Below are 14,231 nucleotides of genomic sequence, written 5' to 3' on the forward strand. Positions count from 1 at the left end.
AAAAAATCCAAACGAAGCTCCATTTCCATGCTAAATCTTCAGAAGTGTTATTTTTACAGGCATACATTAAAATGCGTTTCTATTGAAAACATCCAGAGGCTATTTATCCCCAAGTGATTTTTTTGGCTTAAGAATGCACACAGGTCCCTCAATCTCTTTAAATACAAGCAGTAACTGTGTGCACTATTGGGTATACTTGCCCTGGATCTGCTTCTGCTCCCAGACCCCAACAGGGGGACCCGAGGGACCTGGGACCCCCAAACAACAAGGGACACAGTGCTGGGGGATCCTTGGGGTGGTCTGGCTGAGGTTTTTTTGTTTGAAGGGCTTTTTCCCACCCCTTTATCATGTGGCCCCCACACCCAAAGCAGCCAGGGCTGCAGCACAGCACCCACTGCTCAACTTCGCTTCAAAAACCAAACACAAAGACACACACACAAAACCACTCCAGCAAGCGCAAGGCACAGTTGGCATTTCAGACAACCGAGGATGATTCACAACCTCAGCCAGCAGGAGTATTTTGGAAGAAAAATACACTAGAGAAATAAATGTATATATTTTTAAACCATTACTTTTTCCCTTACCAAGCCACCATCTCTCTCTGGTCTATCCCAATTAGCTGTTCATAAATGCATCCCCACGGCAGCGGCAAACAGACCTCCTGCCCCTCTTGCTGTGCCCTCACACTGGGAAGCAGTTTCCCAGCTGGAAATCCTCACCTTCCCCAGAGGGATTTCTATATTAAACCCAGATTTGGCTCCATTTCCACCCCACCCAGCCCAGAGCCTGGCAAGGTGTGATTATCGCTGCGTTCTTTGCCATTTGCAAAATCCACCGCTCAATAACGTCACTGCCGGCAGATGTGTCACCTCTGCAGGATAAAAGAGAAGAACTCCTGGGTGAAAGCCAAAGCTTCGCCTCCTGCCAAGCCACTTTTCACCCTGGTTTGCTCCTGGCGAGGATGATGCCACGTGGAGACCCGGCACATGGGGCTGGAGCCTCCGCCACCGGCCCAGCAAACCTTCAGGGTTGGGTTGCTCTGATGTGCTGGGTTTACAAAAGCTTTTCCCCCAAAGCAAAGTGGCTGAGAAGCAATGGCAGAAAACATCTATTTTTGTACCCGATTGCCAGCACGGGGTATCCCACCAGTGCAGGTTGAGATTGGAAATTAGGAATAATTTGAGTTGAAGGGACCTTCAGAGCTCATCCAGTGCCACCCCTGCCATGAGCAGGGACATCTTCACCAGCTCAGGTTGCTCAGAGCCCCATCCAGCCTGGCTTAAGATATTTCCCAACCTTTTGGAAGGTCTGTTCTCAGGTTTTGTCCATGGAATTGGATTTTGGGACGGCTGTTTTCACCCTGCTGCTCATTTCCTGGGAGCGGGGGTTAATCACCTTGTTGCAGGCTGTCTCAACGCTTCGTAAAATTAAATAAAATTAAATTTAAAAAAACACCACACCACAGGCAGCCTCTACAGGCAGAATTTGCTCTGATTTAACTACAAGAAAAACATGCTGTTATTTTTTCCCACTGCATCGCAGTCGTATTTCAGAACCAGCAACACAGAAACAGCCTCATGCCAGCCCATGTCTATTCAGGGTTAGACTGGGAAGGTCATTCACTTTAAGCCTTGCCTGGAGCTGGGTTTAGCTCTGGGATGCCGCAGGACCCAGGTCCGGCAGCAGTTGGAGCAGAGGGAGGTTCAGCAGCCCAGGAGCAACGCTCAGCCACCGGCACAACCCTTCCCCAATATCTCTATTTGTGATTTGTGAAACACACTGCTAATGCATCCACCCTCACGTGCGGGCTCCACACTGCAAGCAGCACCCACCAAATGAAGTAATTAGAGTGTGAGCTGGGAGAAGCAGGGCTTAATGAAAGTGTGCATATTGCCTTAGCACCGCCAGCCTCTGATCTCTGTCCTGCTGTGCGTCTGCGTCCACTTTTTCATGCTAGAGGATGAAACACACTCCCACCTCGCCGAGATTTTGGAAGATTGCTGAGCCTTCAGAAACTTTAGTAAACCTTAAATTAGATTTTCATCCTGCAGAGAGTTTAGGGAAATGCATTCATCTTTTAAGGAACCGAGAAGGAGAAGCTATTTAGCAAAGCCAGAGGAGCCAGCGCTCAAAGCAGAGACCTGATGGATCTGCGGCAGGAGGATGAGGAGAAACACCTGCACATCAAGAGAAGGTGGCAACTGAATTCCAGGCTTTCCAGTGCTCCTCTCCCCAATTCCTGCACACCCCGAGGGCTGTGGGGCCCATCACTTCTGGTACATGCAGAGATACCCAGTTCTGAATTGATGCCCAGCAGCTCTGCCCCAGCCCTCACTCCATCCTCAGCCCCCGCTTCTCCCCTGCAGCTGCGCTCACAAAGCCTCAGTATATTTAGATGCTGCTGCAGTTCCACATGCTTGAAATTAAAGAAAAGCACTGCAAAATGTTTTGGGTTTTGTTTTTTTTTTTCCCTGCTGCTGCTTCCTTCTCATCGCTTTTCTCCACCACCACAACATTAGCTCTTGGTGAACTCCAAGGATGATAAATAAAAGCTCTGCCAGAGAAGACAACTCCTTTCAAAGCCTGGATCTATTTTAACCAGAAGAGCTCTTCTTGGCAGAATAGGCCTTATTTATATGACTTGTGATACAGGGTGACTTTCACATTTCACTCTATTTTAAAATCAAATCTCAAAGCGTGTTGGAAAAATACAAACTAACCCTGGGGCACCTGCCTCGTGAGCACAACCGGCAGCGAGCGGGGAGCTGGAGGGGTCCCCAGCGCAGCCAGAGTCTGGGTTTATTTAACACACACATATATATATATGCATATATATGTATACACACACACACAATTTTAAGCATTCTTCATATAAGCAGTTCAACTGCCATCAGAGAAATTACTCGCATGAGTAAAGCCATCAGGAGCGGCTCGTTCAATCGCACACGCTCTGCCTGGCAGCATCGCACCGATGTCTGCAGGAGCTGCAGCATCGGCGCAGGACCTGTATAGATGTGCCGCAGTGCTTATAGATGCTCTTTCGGATAAAATATTGATAAGATAAAATATTGATAAGATGCTCTTTAGTTTTTGAATCTGTATGGAACAGGAATAACAAAGTACACGTACTGGACAAGATAAAATTCCGCCCGTAGCCCAGGCAGATTGTGTCCCCTGAGGCTGGAGCTCTGACAGTTCAGGCTCTTGGGGACATTCACAGACATCACAGACATGGTCTCTGTGGACTCTCCCTCGTGGGGATCAGGTTGTTTTAGAAGAATTCGTATGAAATAAATCCTCATACAGTTCCACTCGAGCGCTATGGCTGGAAAGCATCACCCCACGCCATGGCCAAGCGCCCTGGTTAATGCAGAGAGCTGATGTGAGTTCACAACAGGGCTTCTGCTGGGAGCCATCTCCGCAGGACCGTGCTCTGCGAAATACGCCTTTTTTTACAGAAATAAAAGAGCACCCACGACCATTACTCACCCAGCCCAAGGCACGAGACTCTCAGTCCGGATTTCCCAAGGTTTCTAGAAAGAAAAGAAAACATTGTTAAGCCCTCAAGGGACATAACTCAATGGGAAACCAGCAACCAGAGAAGGCAAGACCCTGTTTTTGTGCAAATCACCCCGTTTTCTGCTGGAACGGGGCAGACTGCCCTCGGCAGGGATGCAGCTCACGGTTTGGAGAAGTCAGGATGCTCCGTGCCCCTCCTTGGCCTCACCGGGCTGTGGGACAAGCCCTGATGGGGCTGGGAATAAACCCAGGTACACTCAGGTGGAACACACACCTGATGTGATTTGGGGTCCCGTGAAGAACTTCCTTTGCTTGTCAACATGGATCAGTGTTCATTGTAGCAACACCAATTAATGTATTCACCTTATTCAGCTTTATATTTGGTTTATTGACCCTCGCATTTGTCAGAACATTCACCTCCATCACAGCAGAGCCCCAGTCTGGTCCCTGCTGGGACTCCCGAGCTCCTGGATTCCCCACAAACAAAACACCCTGGATTTCCCCCAAAACACCCCAGATGTCCCCCAAACAAAACACCCCAGATCTCCCAGCCCAAGGGGAGGAAGCACCTTGATCCCTCACCCCAGCTGCTCTTCAGCATCACAGCAATAAAGTCATCGCCCTTCTCCCACATCCCCAGCCAGCAGGCAAGATGATCAGCCCCAAGGCCATGAAATGTTCCATACATTAAACCCATCACTGCAGTGCAAAACATCCTTTTAATTACACCCTCCTGCTTTAACCTTTCTGGATCGCTGCAATGTTTTTGCCAGATCAAGGTCTAATTTGGGGACCATTTATTGATCTTTTAGTGAGAACAATCACTGCACTTTTTGCTATTCCCAATGAATTATTTAAAGTCAAATTTAAAAGTCCCTCTCACCCATAGTGAAAGGGTTTGGACAGAACACCCGGCATCAGCGCAGGTCATGCCTGCTCTTTCAGCTCTTTCTCTTTTCACACGCTCCATTTTGTGGCCATTTTGAGTATTTGCTCATATGGTCCAATTTCCCGCATGGATGAGCAATCAGAGGCATCTTCGGATACCGGGGGCACAGCCAGTGCTCGGGGCAGGTACCACCCCCCAGGGCAGGTACCACCCCCACCCAGGGCATCCTCTGCACTACCCAAAATTCACCTTCACTGATGGGAATTTAAAATTTTGGGGAAATTTGTCCTCTAGTAGCCGTTTGAAATGCCGCAGCTGCACTTGCAGCACCATCAGCCCCTGAGATCACAGCACGGTTGGGGCAGGAACTGACCTGATTTTCTCTTCTTTTTGAGTTAAAGCACAGCCGGATCCCTGTGTAACAAACCTCATCCATGCACAGAACAGCACAAATGACGCCCAGCTCCCCCTGCTCACCAGCGCAAAGCAGAACCCTCAGCAAGTTAAAAGGCAAACACCCGCATGCTCCAGAACTGCAACAATTCTACCAGGAAAGAGAAGCCCGGCCTCACAAAATTGCCATTTTCACATCACTTCTGCAGACATCCCACCCACTGCATAATGCTCGCCGGAGAACTCAAGTGCTGATCTGCATTTCCAAACAGTTTACATTTATTTTGTAGAAGAGTTCGTGGGTTTTTTTAAGTCCTGTTTCTCACTGAGCCTTTCAAAGTCTGGCTCTGCACAGGCACAGCTTGGCCATGGAGCTGCATCGCTCTCTCTGCAGACATAAATATACAGAGATACACACACTCTTTTTATATACATATATATGCGTATACATCCCTTTTATTTATATATATGCATATGTAGATGCATGCACAGTGTGAGTGAGACCCTCTGGTGTCTGCATGCAGTTACAGGGTACACCAGTCCCCCAGCAGCAGGGTCAATCTGTCTGTCCTGTCCTCCTTTCCCACAGCTCCTCTGCCCCCCTGGTGCCACAAAGCCACATCAGGGCTCGTCCCTCTGGGGATTTGGGGGGTAAAGCACCCCCACACAGCCAGGATTCCCTCCAGAGAGCAATAACCAGCGCTTTGCAGACTCTGCTCCACTGCGGAATACGGACAGAAATGTTTGAATGTCCAAAGCAGCCTTTGCCATTTACTTCAGTGCACATGTGACCTGGGTACTTGGAAAAATTGATGTCTATAGTCAAGAGCCAACACTGAAAATGCCAAGTCGTGGTGGTACAAGATCCTTCTTGCAAAACGAGCTGCTCAATCCAGCCCGGAGAGCATCGCCGGGTCACAGCCCCGGCTGCCCCATCACTTCCAACCCTCCATGAGCACCTCACTCAACTCTAATTAACTCATTGCTAATTAACAGGTGGGCAGCGTGAAAGCAAACCTGTCGCACCAACACACAGAACCACAAAACCAGCTGAAAACTCGACCCGCGTGGGCTCATTCATCCCAGCGTGGACCCCATGCTGCTAAAATGCACAAAGCTCCAGGTTTGGTTATTGCTCCTAGGGCAGAGGGGTCATTTGTATGGAAGAGCAAGAGTTCTTCAGAGCTGGTTCTCCTCTTCCCCAAAACAAATAATAAAAACAATAATAAACACCCCCCCCCAAGCAAATATATATACACATTAACATCAGTTTTACAACTTCCAGTTGTATGCACAGAAGTATTATATGCACAGAAGTATTGTATGCACACACAAACACACATGCCCAGAAGCCACAAAACTGCCAAGTAAAAAAAAATGTCAATGTTCAGTTTCTAAGTAACTGGGTAGTAAAAGCTCTTTGTGCTTCCGCTGCACTAATTCCATACCCAAGACAATTAACCAGCTCAGTCCCCAGCAAACCACTGGGACCATCCCAGATAGTGACTGGGATGGCAAGGGAAGCAAACCCTGGCTCTGATGCTGGTGTTATTCAACCACTCTTTTGAGAGAAAACAAACAGCTTTTCAAGTGGGGAGTCGGTGACCCTGAGGGATGAAGTAGCCATTCAAAAGGACATTGCAGGAACCTCCCCTCCCTCAGGATCACTTTGCCTAACCTAGAAGCAGATGATGGCAAATCAGCCTTCATACGCTTTTTCCCCTCTCTCATCAGCACAGATATCTCGCTTCTCTCACTGATGCTCAGCTTCCCTTGCCCTTTGCAGCACTGGAGCAATTGCACCGCTCCCCACAAATCACTGCCCGGCTCCCATGGCACGAGCTGTGCAAACCTGGCCGAAAGCACCCAGGTCACTAAAACCTTCAATAAAGAACATTTATCGCCACACTCAACACTTTAAGAGCCTATAGGGCATTAATTTATTTTGTGAAGGGGCCACACCACACTGTTTCTGCTCTTTCTAGCACTAAGAATGATGCATTTTAAATTTAATTACTTTTTTCTTTTCCAGTTCCCTTCTCCATGGAGCAGGTACTGCCCTGTCCCAGTGCCCAAACAGGGCAGGGGACAGCAAGGGGACAACCCCAAAGAGCCCAGTCTTATATGCTGGTTTAAGATCGCTGTTCTTCCCTGGTGTAAACCAAAGGTGACGTTTTCCCAGCTCGCACAGCCGGGAGTTTGAGCGAACACAACCCTCCCGCAGCACCGGCAGCTTCGCCAGATTGCGCTGGGCTAACGAGCGCGGGAGATGGATGTCTGATTCATTGAAAACACAGCTTGCAACTCCGGGGTGTTGTTAAAAATACACTAAGGTACCAAAACAGCGCGTGGGGAGGGACGACATTTCCCTTGACTAGGCTTTTCCGAGCAGAGAATGCATTCATTCCCGAGGAGACACAGGTTCTCGGCTGGGTTTGATGGGCAACGATGGAGGGGGAACCACTGCAAGATGCCGCCATCCACGGCAGCATCCCCATCCCGGCAGCTGCTGCTAAACACCATCCAACACCAAACAACTGCTCACCGTGTGCAAATGGACATTCCCGGGAGGAAAAAGGCTGAAAGGAGGCGTTAGCCAAATCCCACCAGGCCAGAGGCCCACAGTTGGCTGGGAACGGCACCTTCCCGGTGGTACGGAGCCATTGGAGCACTGGGACCCAAAAGGGCAGCAAGGCTGCAGGGCTGGTTTCCAACCCCTCTGCCACTTGGCAGATCCTCACCACAAAAATGAAGTTCTCACTTCCGTGTTGCCAGCGGAGAGTTGCACACACCCTGCACCTGCTCCTGCAGGCTCCTCCATCATCCTCACGCTCAGAGCTGCAGTCCCAGCATTGCAAGGATTTCACCTGGGAAGAACTTGGGTTTTTACCCGGTGGTCTGGCAGGCAGGTCCCCAGCTGAGCTGGTGTCATAGAATCAAGGAATCATTTCAGTTGGAAGAGACCCTCAAGATCATCGAGTCCAACCATTATCCCACCCCATCACTGCCCCATGTCCCTGAGAACCTCATTTCTGTCTGTCCAACCCTCCAGGGATGGTGACTCCAGCACTGCCCTGGGCAGCCTGTTCCAATGCCCAACAGCCCTTTGGGGAAGAAATGTTTCCTAATACCCAACCTAAACCTCCCCTGGCCCAAGTGACCCCAGGATTCAAGGTGCATCATCTGCACAGAGACCCAGAGAATCCCTGCTTGGCTGTTCGCGCCTCTTCCCAGCCGGCAAAGCCTGGAGCCGCTGCCTGGGCTGTGCTTATCGGGGCCCTGTGCTCGAGGGCATGAAACGCTCTCAGATTTGCTTCAGCGACCAATTCCCATTCCCATCTCCCTCGCTTCCAGCAGACACGCCACCCTTTATGCAGCTCCAGCCCCGGCTGGGGACCACGCGCAGCTCCCTGCGTCCCACCACAGCTGCTCATTTGTAAAAGGGGAGAGAAAACACAACCAAAACCCAACACACAGTTTTTAAGCATGGGGAAAATTATACTTAGAAAAGATGATTTGATTCTGGACCCAGCTGCAACGCTGAGTAAGTCCGAATTAATTATTTTGCTAGAAACAAGCAGGTAAGTGAGCTGGGGATGACACCAGTCAGGGCAGGGATGTGGAGAGCAGCCTGGATCCAGCCCCAGGACACGCTCAGGGCTGCAAAAGCCTTCGGTTCCCCAAAACTGGGGAGAAAACAAAGAAAAGAAAGAAAGAAAAAAGGCATTTTGCTTGTTAGTCACTCAGCTGTGAGCAAACCCAAGGAAAATGCTCAACAGAGAGCAATGTGTCTGTTTTGACCAAGGGGTAAGAGCCGCTGACCTTATGTTTGAGGAGCCAGGGTTCATCATCCGCGAGAAAGGCCAAGGTGGCAACTTTTGACTTGCAAAGCTCTTTGGTTCAGCATCAACAAGTCAAGAAGTGACACAAAGGGAAAAGAGAGGAATAACGCATTCCACAGAAATACAGAAGGGTGATGAGGGCAACAAGAGGCACCTGGGATAAAGCCCAATACAAAAATGCAGGGAAAAAAGCAAACAGCTTTTCAAGAGTGTCAGGAAAAAAGGAGCGTGAAATGCATTCCCAGGGGATTTTTTCCTTATAATGTGTCCATATAGAAAGATTAGATTGCGTCCGAAATGTGAATTTTGGTTAACAAGACAATAACCCAAGATTTACAGTTGAGATGAATTAGCAGTGAGAATAAATTGACTGCGCAGCAACTTTAAACCCATTTAACTCCTTCTCGGGAAAGATATTTGATGGGATTACCATCCTACAGCATTGCTGGCTACCTGCAAGCCCGAAATAGCCCCTGTGCTGATGGAGAAGACTTACAAGCCACTTGGAAAGTTTTCACCTGTTTGTAAGTTTTTCCATTAAAAGCCTTATTGGAGCTACCATGCAACCTCCCTAACCACCCCACAGCAGTGGTGCCCCAGGAGCACTAAAGATTACCTAAAAATTCATTCTTTGTCAACAAACCTGCATATAACAGCATTATACAAGTGTTAACTGTGTGGAATAGCTCTATAAAAACAAACTCAGAACTTGTGAGAGGCTGGGGTGTCGCAAGCTCCCCGGAGCTTGCAGAGATGGGCACACGGGGGCTCAGGCTGGGCATGAAAAGGGGCACAAAGGACAAAGCCACAATGGCCCAGTGGTGCGGGTTGGTTTGTTTTCCTGTTTCCACACACAGCAGCCAGGCTCATCTCACTGAGGAATAATAAATTGCACAATAATAAATCGCACAATAAATTCCACCAGTGTGTCTGGGCCCCCCCATCCCTAGGAGGACATGATGGCAGCTGAGATCTCAGCACAGCTGGTGCCATGTGGGGAGCAACCACACACTGTCCCCGGAGGCCACCCTGGGGACACCAGCAGCACAGCCAAGATCCTGCCCAGCATTAACCAACATTGCCCAATATTAACCAGTATTGCCCACCCCAACCCAGCAGCGGCCCTGGGGCACTCCCGGTGTCCCGTTGCTCTGCCAGCCGCTGCCTCCAGACACACTGCACTGTTTCCTTCTATTCAGAAGTTTCCGCAGGATCTCAAAGCTCTTCATCCCTCGATTCCACTCCACTGCACCCCTGCAAAAGCCTTTGCACTGGAACAGCTATTTGCAAGCCTCTTCCAGATCTCCTCTGCTTAAGCCAGCTTTTTAAGCAAGGCTAAACCATTTCTTGCTGAAAAAACAGTATTTCCCTACAACGCTGCTGTCCCAATTAACTCACAGGGTACATGAGAGTGGCCAATTAAAGTCCCATGGTCATTAAGGGCTCATCTTGCCAAGCTGAGGAAAACCTTTTCAAGTGAAATTGCACACAGACCTTGCCTTAAACCAGTGGTGCCCGGTCCAGCCCCCGCTTAAACTTCATTAACATGGTACGGCAGTGAGGATTATGAAAGACCTGAAAAACTCCCCCATCTTCATTTTACCTCTTGTGCTCACTCAGTGCCTCCTTAATGGCTTTTATGGTAACTTGTAGATTAATTATTTTCTTGGAAGGGTAAGTGCTGACAGTGCAGTCAGAGCTGAACGAGACCCAAAGGAATATATGATTTCTATATGGGGGTCCCAGGGAGCCATGAGAAGCGAGAGGAAAGCTGGGGAGCAGAGGGGCCATGGGGAGGACAAGGATTGGCTCTAGCAGGCGTCCAGAGGGAAGATTTAGTAACAAAAACCCACCACAGGGACATTTTTATGACTATCCATGGATGAGACAACACATAACAGCACTCATGATGCCCCCAGACCTCACACCCCCCCCTCCCCAGCAAGGTGTGGGGGTCTTGGCCAAGGGGAAGGTCCCTGTTTCGTAGCCAAGCACTGTGGTGTCCCCTGGGATGAGCAGCAGCTGAACCCACCCTGAGCCAGGCTTTGCACACCCAGGCAGCTACAGGACAGGGTTTCAATTAAGCACCTAACTCAGCTCCTGCACCCAAAGCCCCATGTTTGGGTGGGTGCTGGGTGCCTCCTGGAGGTGTTGGGGTAGAGGAGCCCCCAAACCCGTGCACAGTGACACCCACATCCTCCCACACCCCCTATTCCCAGCAGCAGAGAGTCACCATGGGCCAGGGCCACATCTGCCACCAGCACCATGCGGGCAGTGGTGTGGCACATCGGCACCTGGCTGGGTCTGGGGGATCTGCAGGGCTGACAGTCTCCTAATTAAAATAAAAGGGGAGAAAACACATCTACAGAGCAGCCCACACCATATGGCAGGAGTGGCATTTTTCTCTTGTGGCACGGGGCAGAAAGAGATCCCAATTATTAACTTTTAATTTATTCTAGCACAGGGAGCATCAGTGAGCGAGTCAATCAATGGCAGCAAACACCACAGCACCAGAGGTAGCCACAGCCAGCAGTGGCCACCAAGCCTGGTCCCCATGCCCAAGCACCACCAGCTTTCCCCATCCCTCCAGAGCTACAGCCAGGAAAGCAGGGGGCCAAAACCACACAGAACCAGCACCCAGCCCTGCTGCAGAACAAACCCCTTTCCCCTCACACATCAACAAGCAGCAGGGAAGAATAATTCCCTTCTTTAAGACAACCTCCACTGTTACCCTCCCAGCCCCACTGCAGCATCACCTGGTACCAGCTGCTTCCCATCACAGCCAGAAGAGCAGCAGCTTGAGCCCCCCTAAACCCCCAGAGGGGCTGAGCCAGCACCCCCTGCCCCCAGTAGGGATTTATGGGCTGAGCCACCTGCGCTGCTTCAGCAACTCGTTAACCTGCAAGCAGGTCCTCCTGTTGTTGAGGGACAAAGCAATTATGGTTATCCAGGTGGGAGATTTGCTTCGCTGTCCTCCTTGGTCGTTTGGAGGGTGGGCAGTTTGGGATCCCAGCTCTGGGTTCTGACAGTTCCCCCCACCCTGCACCCAGCCAGCCTGGAAAAGTCTCCACAGCAGTCTCATGTTTGGTGGCGGCTAAAAACAACGAGTTTAAGGTTTTAAAGCAGTAAGTGATGGTTGGGCTGCTTGAAAGACGAGGCTGCTGAGCAGCTTTGCTTCAGTCTGGGGTGTGCTGAGCAAACCCTGCTTTGAGCTTATCACCTTCCACTGCTCCCATCTGCACAACGGCACCAGGATGACCATCCTATCTGCCTGTCTGTCCACCCATCTGTCTGCCTGTCTATCCATCTATCTGTCTATCTATCTATCAGGAATGAGACAGAGAAAGAGAGAGAGGTTTTTCTACAGAAAAACATAAGTTTTAAATAAAATCTCTGCAATAACACACACAATGACTAAAACATTTTCAACTCCACACCCACAGAAGAATCATCAGACTTAGAAGCTCTCAACAGAAATCAGATAATGCTGTTTTTCGCTTGTTCCAACCGTGGTTTCATTGCTCTGTGTTGGTGGGTTTGCCCACAGAAGCCAACCTCTACCAGAAATACTCCAACCGAGGGGATGGTTCCCACGCGGGTCGCTCCTCCTGAAGCAGCCCCGTTGGTGGGTGACCCCCCAGAACCCTGTTTCACAAGCCCCTGGGGGCCGCCAGGTTGAGAGACGGTGGATGGGGGCACCTTGAGCACAGCACAACCCTCCTCGCACCCCACGGGTGCATGGTGAGCCCCACGGTGCTGATACAGCCCCCCGCCCACCCCATTAAGCAAACCTGGGGGAACCATGATGAGATTTTCCTGCATTTAAACTGCAGACAGTTTATCTTATTGCTACAAAAATGTAAAAGAATAAAAAGTCACTGTTCCTGAAGCTGGCGGTGGGAAAACAACGTTGCTTAGAAACATCTCCATTAGTGCTCCAGAACCGTTCCTTTTGCACTGAGAAAAGAATAAAATATGTAATTTGTTCCTTGAAAACAAAGGGGCTGTTTCCAGCAACAACAAAAGCCCCGATGGAGGGAGAGGGCCCCTCCGATCGCCCTCTCCCGCGGCAGCACCGCGATGTCCTTCGCCTGCACCCTGCAGAGTGGGGAACAACAGCAGCATCTCGCCCTGTTCAGCAGGGCCTGCAGTGACAGGACAAGGGGTGATGGTTTAAACTAAAAGAGGGAGATTCAGGCTGGCCATGAGGAAGGAATTGTTGGCCCTGAGGGTGGTGAGAGCCTGGCCCAGGTTCCCAGAGAGGTGGTGGATGAACCATCCCTGGAGACATCCCAGGCCAGGCTGGACGGGGCTCTGAGCAACCTGAGCTGGTGAAGATGTCCCTGCCCATGGCACTGGGGGAGCTGGGAAGATCCCTTCAACCCAAACCATTCTGTGATTCTATGGTTCCATGATTTGCTACGATTCATCGGGCTCCAACAGCCCCCAGAGTGCTGCTGAGCACCAAGGGTGAGGCACCATGGAGGTGTTAATTCTCTTCTTTAATTAACTCCAGTGGTTTCCTGCTTTTAAGGCTGGATTTCATTTTGCTTCAAAAAGACCTTCAGATTTTCCACAAGCAGCAGTTGCCCCTCAGCCAGCTCCGGCGGCAGGAGGTTGTCTCTAAGTGGTGTGGGTGGGAAGAGAGCAAAATAATGGTTTCTGTCTCCCATTTTGCAAACAAAACACTTCACAACACGCACAGCAGCTTCCACTAAATTACCGCCTGTATTAGCAGTAATTGCAGTGATGCAGAATCACAGCTTGCCGCTGTTTTAGGTATTTTAAACCCATGTGCATGTGCAGAGATGGAAGCAGGGAGGTGCGTGTGCCGCAGGGCCACCTGCACATCCCGGGCAAGCGTGGGGTACGGGCAGCTGCAAATCACTGCACTGCACTCCGTGTGGGGTGATGCTATGGAAACGGGCACGGTGCTTCTCGGGATGCTCAGAGCAAGACACGGAGCAAAGGCTCCGTGCAGGGACAAGGGGCAAGGACGGGTCCACGTGGTAAAGCTGCAGCAAAGACAGAGCTACCCCTGTCTTTGATCAAGTACTGATGGTTATTCATTCCTAATTTCAGGAAATCTTTAGTTCTATTTTCAGATTGTAAGAAGCACAGATGAACATGCAAAGCTGTAGAAGAGGCTGGACTAGTGCGGACGGCCCAACAGATACTTGAGCAAGCTGAAAACACACATCTATTTCCTTGGTTGAGCACATACGTATTTAAACGCTCTTTAACATTCATTCTTATGCTTGCAGTGTTTGACTGTGCTTCTATTTGCTGCTTTGCAAACTGCTTTGTAGTCTCTTCTACCTAAGATGTTATAAAAATAAAATAGGATTTGATTTGAATCAGGCGTCTGCAGCAGTGTGGTGAAGATGCACCAGGAGGAACGCTGCTTCTCAAAGTTATTTCAGAGGGAAGTGGACGGATTACACGGTCCCAGGTGCCCTTCTGAGCATCTTCCTTCCCAGCCGGGTTTCTGCAGCGCCGTGGCAGGTGGTGGCTGCACTGTGGTCCCCAATGCAGTAAAACGGGGTTTGGGGGAGTTGGTGACAGTCCCCACTACTGCAGCACCGATG

At 50.1% G+C, this 14,231-nt stretch overlaps 1 protein-coding gene across 3 annotated transcripts in view; it reads right to left on the reverse strand.

Moving 5' to 3' along the window:
- Nucleotides 1-14,231, reverse strand: part of KCNAB1 (potassium voltage-gated channel subfamily A regulatory beta subunit 1) — a 63,750-nt gene that overhangs the window by 19,064 nt on the left and 30,455 nt on the right. For all 3 annotated transcript variants that reach the window (XM_071812783.1, XM_065844891.2, XM_065844893.2), the window contains exon 2: nt 3,490-3,533. In XM_071812783.1, coding sequence (XP_071668884.1) covers nt 3,490-3,533 — 44 coding nt within the window. The remainder of the gene's footprint in view (nt 1-3,489; nt 3,534-14,231) is intronic.

The sequence above is a fragment of the Patagioenas fasciata genome, chromosome 9 (assembly GCF_037038585.1).
Source record: "Patagioenas fasciata isolate bPatFas1 chromosome 9, bPatFas1.hap1, whole genome shotgun sequence".
Taxonomy (NCBI): Eukaryota; Metazoa; Chordata; class Aves; order Columbiformes; family Columbidae; genus Patagioenas; species Patagioenas fasciata.